Source organism: Sinocyclocheilus anshuiensis, unplaced genomic scaffold, assembly GCF_001515605.1.
Source record: "Sinocyclocheilus anshuiensis isolate Anshui unplaced genomic scaffold, SAMN03320099.WGS_v1.1 scaffold43, whole genome shotgun sequence".
NCBI lineage: Eukaryota > Metazoa > Chordata > Actinopteri > Cypriniformes > Cyprinidae > Sinocyclocheilus > Sinocyclocheilus anshuiensis.
This window is the reverse complement of record NW_015549580.1, coordinates 295708-305642: the sequence shown is the minus strand read 5'-3', so window position 1 is coordinate 305642 and position 9935 is coordinate 295708. Positions and strand designations below refer to the sequence as shown.

The following is a 9935-nucleotide window of genomic DNA, read 5'->3' as shown; positions in this document are numbered from 1 at the left end:
GCATAAACACATTTCATTACACCAAATACACAAAATAATGTTCTTTTCAGCAGCATCATATGACCCCTTTAAGATCACAAGAAACAAATTCATTTGTCTAAACTTTTTGAACACTATGTTTCATCCACTAGGAACTATAATGTAAATTAAACGTATATAATATCCTGTTTGAATTATTATATTATATTATATTATATTATTATAAAAAAGTAAGTTATTTCAGCAGCTATACTGTATGTCTAACCTGTAAAAACAGCCAATGCAAGAACCGTAAGAGCCTTCATGGTTTTCTGGCTTAGCCTGTAAAATAACAACACATCTGGTTAATTTAAACAATCATATTTTACATACAACATATTTTGAACTTATAAATGGTGAATTTCTCTTCTTACCTTTGTCAGTATGATTTAATTTACCCGGTCTGGTGTGAAGAGCAAGTGTGGTGATGGCTGTTTCATAGCTGTATTTATATAGCATTGGGAATATATTTTAATATCTCCAGTGGATGTTTATATTCAATTCAATTCAATTCAATTCAATTCAAGTTTATTTGTATAGCGCTTTTCACGATAAATCGTTGCAAAGCAACTTTACAGCAAATTAAGTTTCTACATTATTTAGTGGTAGCTTATCAGTGGTAACTGTCAGTTAATGTACATATGGCAGAAATGTACGGGAAAATCAATTAAAGACGTAATCAAACAGACGATGAACACTATTAACAGAAATTATTATATGATGCAATCAAACTTATAGCAAAATGTGGTAGTTCTGTATGTTGTTTCAGGGTTGGCATCATCTGAGGTCCTCTGAGGGGTTGGCATCATCATATCATATCATATTATATCTGGATACTTTGTGTCTACAGACTCTTTGTCTCAAGATGTGCAGGTCTGGACATCACTTGAAAGCACCAGGCCCATGAGTTACTGCGTACACCTGCGTCAGCACTGATAATGAAGTACAGACATTATGTTAATGAATGATCTATCATTAGTACAGCCAGAAGTGACTGTACCTTTGGAAAGTTCTTAACCTTATCTAATCTTTATTATGTGTTAAAAGAAATCAGTTGAGATGACCTTTATCATTTCTGCATGATTTCTCAGACTTTCTTTTTAGACTTTTAGAAATATTATATTTCTGTCTGTGTATTAGATATGGTGTCAAATGCCACATTTGAACATTTCAAACCGGACAGTCACTCTTGAATTATTATTTTCTAGAATGGTTATATAAATAAACCCTATTTGTATATAAATGAAAACATACCAATTTTGTCTGGTGATTTTTTTTAAAGTATGTCGTCTTGACTTTGTGCATTGTCAGGGCTATTAAATGTAATATTTAGAAGTATATGACAATTCATTTGTGCTGATCGACACAACTAGACACATAAAATATTTAGAAACATTGTGTTAATAAATGGCAGATGTTTTATTGTTGCATAAATAAGACAAATGATACACTTTGCATTTGCAAGAAACAACATTTTCTGTCAGACGATATAAAGACTTGCTAAATTGAAATAAATACACAACAGTTAGAAAAGAGCAACATTTCTGCATCTGTATGAATGGTTAAGGTGTAAACAACAGGATTTCAGAAAAAAGAATCACTCTTTTTCTCTATATTAGTGTTTGGTCTACATGTAATACCAAAAAGATGTTGTTGCCTAGTAGTTTGATTTATGACATGGTTATTGGAGAGATATGGGATTTTAGAGTCACAATGGAAGGAAAAACAGTTCTGTTAGTGACTAAAGAAGTCTTTGAAGCATCTAAATTCTTTTGGCGAAGGACTCGTACAGGGAGGTGAGCTGGGCCTTCAGGTCCTGTGCGTAGGGGTCCAGCTTTTCCTTCAGGTCTTCAGCATAGGGTGTGAGACTCTGCTGGACCATCTGGGCTCTCTCTCTAATCTGGGCCTGAAGATTCTCAGCCAGGGGGGTCACGGTCTTCTGAAACTCCTGCAGACGCTGGTCCACTTTCTCCTTGATCTCAGCAGTGTAGGGCTCCAGCTGAGCCTGCAGCTCCTTCACGCTCTGCTCCAGGTTTCCTCTCAGCTCCTCACTCTTCTGGAGCAGAGTGGCCTTCAGGGTCTCAGAATCCAGGGAGTCAGCATATGGAGCCATGGCCGTCCTGAGCTCCTCCACTCTCTGCTGGATTTGGCTCTTGAGGTTGTCAGCATAGGGCTCCAGTTTGTCTCTTACGTTGATCAAGTCCTGGCCCAGACGCTCCCTCAACACTTCAGCCTCCTTGGTGATTTTGGTCATCAGCTCTTCAGCCAGAGGATCCATCTGTTTCTTGAGGGTGACAGCATATTCGCTGGCCATATCAGCACTCTGGGTCAGCCTGACACTGTGATGTGAAAAGTGTATTTGCATTAATGCAATTCAAGATTTTAGTATTTAAAACATAGACTGTGACTTCTGAACATTACTTACTTGACTTCCTGACCCAGTTGAGACTCTCTGATCATTTTCAGGGTGTCCTCTGCGGTGCGTGTGGCCTGGGCAACATAACTCCAGAAAGCATCTGTCAGCTGCTCCAGCTGTGGCTTGGGCTCATCAGCATAAAACAGGTTGGCTTGGCTACCTGGTAAAAATACAAATAATTAAGTTTAAGTTTGACAGTCATTTTTCAAATTTGCTCAAACAGCTAAACATTGCAGTATGAGTACTTTGGCATATTTGTAGTTTCTTAGTATATTTAAAAAAAATAATAATTCTCAAAATCATTTAATTTGTATTGCTCTTTTGTTATGGTTATTTAAAATTAAATTAATAATGAAAATTCAGTGCAAGTCTTGGCATAGATCTAATATTATTTTAATTGATAAATAGTATTTTAGCTTCTTGCCATATTTGATTTACCTGTGAATGCCACAAAGGCAAGAACCAGATACAATTTCATGTTCACAGTTGTTTGCTAAAAAAGAGAGGAAAAATTATTATTATTTACATTTACATATCCTAAAGCATTGCATATTTATTTAGATGATACTTTTTAGAAATTTGTTATGGTATTTTAGTAATTTGTTATAGTCTGTCCAGCTTAAATTACCTTCAAGTCCCACAGGTTTTGCTTAGTCCAGTAAACTTTAGTGAGGACAGCCTAAAAAAATCAAAGTCCATCATCCAGTGCCATGCTGTCAGTGCCGCTCCCCCCACTGTCACTTCAGCCTGCTGTCACATGATGTTGTGCTTGGAACCTACTGATACTGAGTCTCCATACAAACAGATCACCATAGAAATCATTTTCTTTTCCTTTCTCTAGACGCAGAGTCATGGTGTATTCAGTGGGTGTTATAACATTTAGCATTTAGCTCAGTCTCAGTTGTTAGCTTTGAATAATAAGATCTCTGAAATGAACCAGATTTTTTTTATTTAGTTAATTTGTCGTAACAATTCACAGATTATCAGTGTCTGATTAACTTTAGTTTACTTCATTTATTATTACATTAAATAATGGCTTTTTAAAGAAAGCGGGTGGAAAATTAATATGCAGTTTCTTTTAAGTTTTGTTTATTTCATATTTTTATTTAAGCACTATAAAGTTATGAACTTTGTGCCACCACAGTATTTAGTTCAGATTGGGATGTGAACTTTGAACTGAGGGTGTACAGGGGCAGTTGTCTTATACATGTGGCAGCATCCCCTTTCTTTTTTTTCTTTTTTTTTTTTTTATATTTTATATTGTAAAACATTATATATTTAAATTTATTTGCAATTTACTTTTAATAGACCAAAAAGAAACAAAGAAAAAAGAAACTGTTTTGTCATGATATATATTTGACTTGAGAAAGTGCTTTTAATGAATGGGGACTGAGCCTTTCAAGCTTCAATATATGCAAAAGCTCCATAAAAGTATCATAATAGACCAGGTCTCAAACCACAGTATATGTTTGTATGTGAAAAGGAGAATAAGGTAATAAGGCCTCAGCTCACATTAATTGTAATTACATGGAAAAGTGTGATAAGTACATTATTTAAAATATCTCCTCTTTGTGTTTCACAGAAGAAAAAAAGTCATATAGTACACATTTGGAACAACATGAGGGTATAAGTAAATTATTACATAATTCTCATTTTTGAGTGAACTATTTCTTTAAGTGCTTGTAAATAACAATAGCAACATAGGAAACACTGAAGCATTAAATGTAGTCATGCTTGTGTTGGGTTACATGAGCTATTTTTCTCATTTAGACTGACTGTCTGTGACTGTGGAAAGGTGATCGATTGCTCAGATCAAGGACAATGGTGCTTTTGTTGACTAGTTTTTGTTGACCAGATTTCATGTGGATTTTGAAAAAGAATGGTTATTTGATACAATAACTAATAATTGTATACCAAAGATTCTTTAAATGCTATTATTAGTACTTTTGAGACTTGAACACATCACATTCACTTAGACTGTATATGTTCAGTGTACATAATTTAATGTCATCAATTGTTGAGCTTTGATTTATGTGGCTGAGTTGCTGTTTTCACATGAAGAAAACTATAGGGTTTACTCTAAGTGGCTCATTCAGCATTATTATACACTTTCTCTTAGACCCCACTAGACACACCTCTCCCGTCATCCAGCCAGCATGGAGGGGCAGAGTCCGCTTACAACACTTCATCTGGATATCTAATTTCCTCCACACATAAACAATATTTACTGTAACCTTGAACATTCAAAGCACAGAAAAAAGAAAAAAAACATGGCATCTATGCCACTCTCTTACTAAACAAAATGTCTGATTTTTGTGGTGTTTTATAAACAGTTAACGTAAACCTATTTTCATGAGGTTTCAAGTATGTTTGATAAGACCTAAAAAATTAAATATCTCCAACCAAATTATGCTTTATTACAGTGTGACCTACAAATAGAACACAAAGGAATTTAAAGAAATTTCAACTTGTACATTGGTAAACATACCATTGCTCCACCAACATTGTTGGTAAGACCGAAAATGTGATCGGAGCACTATTCATTTGTCTGTGAGTGTTTTCAGTGGCATGGATGCCCATTTAAGCTCACAGTGACAAATGCATTACTGTCACAAATACACAAGGAGTTTGACTTAAACAAGCTGTGTCTTGCACTGCCAGATGTCTAGACGTCATCCACTGATTGGCATTGTGCTAAATGCATGCAGGCAAGCACATGTTAGTTTGGCCGCTGTCTGCCAAGATATTGTCTCCTTCACTGATGAATGGATTAGATATCTGAGGCTTTGATAAAGAAAGGTCAGTGCCTTCATACAAAGACTTGTTTGTGTACTTAGGATGTAGCTGAGGTGATGTAACACAAACTGGAGCATGTGTGTTTGTGACATACAAAAGATACTTAGAAATCACTTAATAATCATTAACCCTTTATGAAGTTGACTCTGGGAAACAAATCCTTTTTTTTTCATTTTGCAAGATAAATGGTAAAATGAGATTTAAAATGCTAAACAGTGATAGGATGACTCATGAACCAATAGAAAGCTTTTCTTTGTCTCACCATGTCCTGGCGGTGGTTTTAAATTTTTGGTGCCCCATGTGGATAATGAAGAGGAGCATATGAGGTCTTTATAATCTTAGACCGTTATGCCACATTATGCCACCTTTTGCAGTATGGGAGGAAAACACTATATACATACATTATCGTGTTGCCAATGGAGACAAGACGCTGTGGTGGTTAAATGATTAAAACAAATTTAGTACTATAACATTCAGGGTCCGTCCTGCAAGTCATCTGTAGGAGAAAAAGACAAGACCCGCAAATCCGTGGCCACAGAACAGCAGAATATGAATGCAATTAGTTTTCTCCCGTAGAAAACCATACACTTAATATGGCTTAATGTGTTAAGATAGTGCTATTAAAAGATCAAATTCGATATATAGTTTATTCATTTAATGTACTAGGCTACTACAAGGCAAGCATATGCTCATGAACACAACGAGCAAACTTATACTTTTCCTCCCATACGCCTACAGCAAAACGCTTAATGTGCCATAACGGACTAAGATGATAAAGACCAAATTCAGTAGTTCTTATTGTTGATGCAAACTACACAGACCATGAAAACGCATTAAGAAATTCATTAAGTGATATTAAATGGACCAACTCTATTCTGGTCTCACCTGCTTATCTGTACATATTAATTGTGTTTTAATAATGAAGAGGAGCATATGAGGTCTTTATAATCTTAGACCGTTATGCCACATTATGCCACCTTTTGCAGTATGGGAGGAAAACACTATATACATACATTATTATTAATAAACTTAATTTGATCTTTTAATAGCACTATCTTAATACATTAAGCCATAGCCTATTAAGTGTATGGTTTTCTACAGGAGGTTTAAAAGCGCTTAAAGAGAGACTTTGCGCATTGCGTTCATATTCTGCTGTTCTGTGGCCACGGATTTGCGGGTCTTGTCTTTTTCTCCTACAGATGACTTGCAGGACCCTGTATGTTATAGTACTAAATTTGTTTTAATCATTTAACCACCACAGTGTCCTGTCTCCATTGGCAACACGCACTATTCGTGTGGGTTGCAAGTAGCTGAGAGTGCAAGCGGCGATTGCAAGTGACTTCGTTATTTAGTTTCTTTTTTTCTTGTCGTCACCACCTGGCTACTTGTGTAAAATGTTGAGAGATTCAATCAAAAAAAATAATGAATAAATTAAATACAATTTAAAAAAGACTGCAAGTGATGTCACTCGCGGAAGTGCAGGTGTCTGAGAGTGCAAGTCTGAAAATGCAAGTGCATGTCTGCAGCCAGACCCTTCTCCATGTGGAGACTGCACAGTTCTGCTGAATGTGGTGTTGCCTAGAAGTGGTGTTGTATATCATTGAAGTGGATATGGACACAGTGGATGTAACCACTATTAAGAATGTGCATTACATCTATTATTTTATTTCTTTAATAATTTATTTATTATTTTATTTATATTATTTTATTTTTTAGCATTTATTTGTAAGTAATTGGCTGGGAGCCATTTCAATTAGATTCTGTCACAGCAGTTGAAGTAGGTTACTGTACTGTCGAGAGTATTAAAATTCTTTAATATCCTTGTTCATTGCTACTTTTATAATAGAATAGAATAGAATAGAATGTGGTTGATGCACAGTTTCAAAACACAAGCTGACTACTGCAGTGGGACACCTGCTCCACCATGTGGTGAACCTGAGTTTCATTGTGAAATAGACCCCTTTTAAAAACACATGCATGTTATTATGGAAGCCCTATTGAAACCTACAACTGCTTATTAGTGAATATGATCTATGGTTGATGGTAAATAATCAGGGGTGGTTCTAGAGTGAGTAAATATCCGGCCCATAGCCCAGAGACATTTGTGTCAAAATACATGGAATACGCTTACTAATATATACTAATATACGTATATACTACTAATAATAATATGCTATTATTAGTACTTTTGAGACTTGAACACATCACATTCACTTAGACTGTATATGTTCAGTGTACATAATTTAATGTCATCAATTGTTGAGCTTTGATTTATGTGGCTGAGTTGCTGTTTTCACATGAAGAAAACTATAGGGTTTACACTAAGTGGCTCATTCAACATTATTATACACTTTCTCTTAGACCCCACTAGACACACCTCTTCCGTCATCCAGCCAGCGTGGAGGGGCAGAGTCCGCTTACAACACTTCATCTGGATATCTAATTTCCTCCACACATAAACAATAACAATAGCAATTGTACATGCATTTACACTGCGCTTGAAAACTGCATGAATAATGTTATGATATTAATTTTTATATATAAAAACGTCTATATAGAAATAAAAAAATGGTAGAAAAAAATAGAATACTTTTGAATGTGAAACTAAAATTACCAGTAGGTGGCGGCAAACCACTGTCTTAATAAGTGAGTCACTGAGTCATTTATTCAATCGATTCTTTCAAAATGACAATCCATGCGTCCCAATGTTCATACTATCCATCCTAAAAAGTATGTGACATTAGAATAAGTGTGTCCCAAAGCATAGAATGTTGAAAAGAGTAGGCCTATGCCAAAAGGCCCCGGATGGTCTACTATTTCGGGTCGATTTTTGAAGTGTGGATCCGTGCACTGCACACTCTAACAGTAATCAGTTTCATTTTCGGAAGGCGCGATTTATAGGAATATGCATGTCAACAATGCATTCAACCACACTGGATGTCCTAAAGGAAACTCTAATTATTAGGTTACTTCCAGAGGTCACAGCAAGATGTTATCAAGTGAACGTCATTAAAAGTGGTACCGCTCAAATAAATATGCATGTGGATATGACAAAATAAAATAAAGTAAAATAAATTTCTCTCCTGATGTAATTGTAACGAATTAATACAGCCTCCTCATCTACAGGATCCCGTGTAAAAAGACATGCCATTTTTGTCACATTTATCGTGTCTGCATGATGAAAATGAAAGTGGTGCGGTGAGAAAAATAATCTTGTTTGCATTTGCATTAAATATTGTATTTTACTTTTTATATAGAAAATGCATTTTGATTTAAGAATTTTTAGATATTTGTACTTAAAATAAGGCAAACATCTCCGCAATAATGTAATAGGTTACAGATTACAAATTACCCTATTTAAAATGTAATGTAATTTACATTAAAAGTAATAGTAGTGTAACTTTTTCAATTACTTTTAATGTAAATTACATTACATTTTACATTAACATTAAAAGTAATAGTAGTGTAACTTTTTCAATTACTTTATTAAAGTAATGTAACTGATTACTTTTGATTACTTTTTGATTACTTTTCTACATTTCTAATGAATGTTTTCAACTGTTAATCATTTTCAAACATTTACACCATGCAGGGTTAACCTTACAGTAGTGCTCGACACTGATGCTGTCAGACTTTCAAAATCCTTCATCACTTGAATTAAGATGATAAAATTTGAACACATTCACCACAGAATCAGACTTTAGTAGGCTACCGCCTTTTATTTTGAGATTGATCTGAAGTTCAATGCAGTTTTAAAATCATAAGAAAAAGTTAACTGATACTGTTTTTGAAACCAAATCTTTGCATAACTACAGGAAACACTGCATCTAACAATGCTTTGGATTTTTATTTTATTTTTAAGTACAGTAACCAAGGTTTTTTTTTTTTTTTGGCAAATGGATTACCAGATGAAACTGACCTGCACTTGAAATCTTGAACAGTAATTTTGCTTCTCTGCTCCACCTGTGTGCTTATACAGTCCACTCGAATCTCTTGCATTTATTACTCTGATCTAAACCGTTTGGCGGAGGAGCGGAGCGCGCGAGTGAAGTGTCATTTTATGACATGGTCTATATGTAGCCACGATTTAAATATAATTTAATTTAAATGTTTCAAAAGTTTACTTGCATTTGATAATATGATGTCATGCACCCCACAAGCTGTTAAATGTTACATTCATACACATTATATGATATTCTTTCAAATAAAAATGCATTTACAATTCCCAACCGCTAGATGGCAATTGTAGCCCTACTGAGACATGACTACTGGCAACGCGAGACACGAGAGTTAGTAGAGATCAGTGTTGTGTTTTGAATTTTGTTTTTACGCGAGAGAGCACCAAGTTTACCTGTCGGAGAGCAGCTGGCAAACAAAAAAGGACATTCGAGAAACTGAGGAGGAGTTTCAACATCTGGAAAATCGGTTGGAAACTGAAAAGATCCGGGCAGCAATGGTAAAAAAAATAAAAAATAAAAACCTCTCCAAAACAACATTTCCTCATTAAAGCTGTCATCTTTGACAAAGTCCATCATTTATTTTAATTATTATATTGAATGCATTACTGAACAATGGCTTGTTAGATACAGAGAGAGCATGAGCTAATTGAATAGAATAGCTTTGTCATTGTTCAAGTACAATAAGATTTATTTTGAAACTTCCAAATTGATAGTAAAGCTTAAGAATACAAATGATTTAAAATGGT

At 34.8% G+C, this 9935-nt stretch overlaps 1 protein-coding gene, 1 long non-coding RNA gene and 1 pseudogene across 2 annotated transcripts in view; 1 reads left to right on the top strand and 2 right to left on the bottom strand.

Moving 5' to 3' along the window:
* The window catches only part of LOC107657591 (apolipoprotein A-IV-like), a 5501-nt pseudogene extending 5217 nt beyond the window's left edge, over positions 1-284 (bottom strand).
* Positions 285-1413: 1129 nt separating this feature from the next.
* Positions 1414-3109, bottom strand: LOC107657652 (apolipoprotein A-I-like). Its single transcript, XM_016445808.1, has 4 exons — positions 3063-3109; positions 2873-2927; positions 2444-2594; positions 1414-2357 (listed from the first exon to the last, which is right to left on the bottom strand). Exons 2-4 carry the CDS (start codon positions 2910-2912, stop codon positions 1781-1783), a joined length of 768 nt encoding a protein of 255 aa, XP_016301294.1. The 5' UTR covers positions 2913-2927; positions 3063-3109; the 3' UTR covers positions 1414-1780.
* A 6522-nt stretch (positions 3110-9631) lies between these two features.
* Positions 9632-9935, top strand: part of LOC107657611 (uncharacterized) — a 995-nt gene continuing 691 nt past the window's right edge. The window contains exon 1 of the long non-coding RNA XR_001630702.1: positions 9632-9686. This is a non-coding gene — a long non-coding RNA (uncharacterized LOC107657611). The remainder of the gene's footprint in view (positions 9687-9935) is intronic.

What these genes read in the sequence shown, in the direction of transcription:
- LOC107657652 (XM_016445808.1), bottom strand. Translation starts at nt 2,912, where the DNA reads ATGAAATTGTATCTGGTTCTTGCCTTTGTGGCATTCACAG. An exon ending in TGCCTTTGTGGCATTCACAG is followed by an intron (nt 2,595 to 2,872) that starts GTAAATCAAATA and finishes TATTTTTACCAG; the next exon opens with GTAGCCAAGCCAACCTGTTT. An exon ending in CAACTGGGTCAGGAAGTCAA is followed by an intron (nt 2,358 to 2,443) that starts GTAAGTAATGTT and finishes TTCACATCACAG; the next exon opens with TGTCAGGCTGACCCAGAGTG.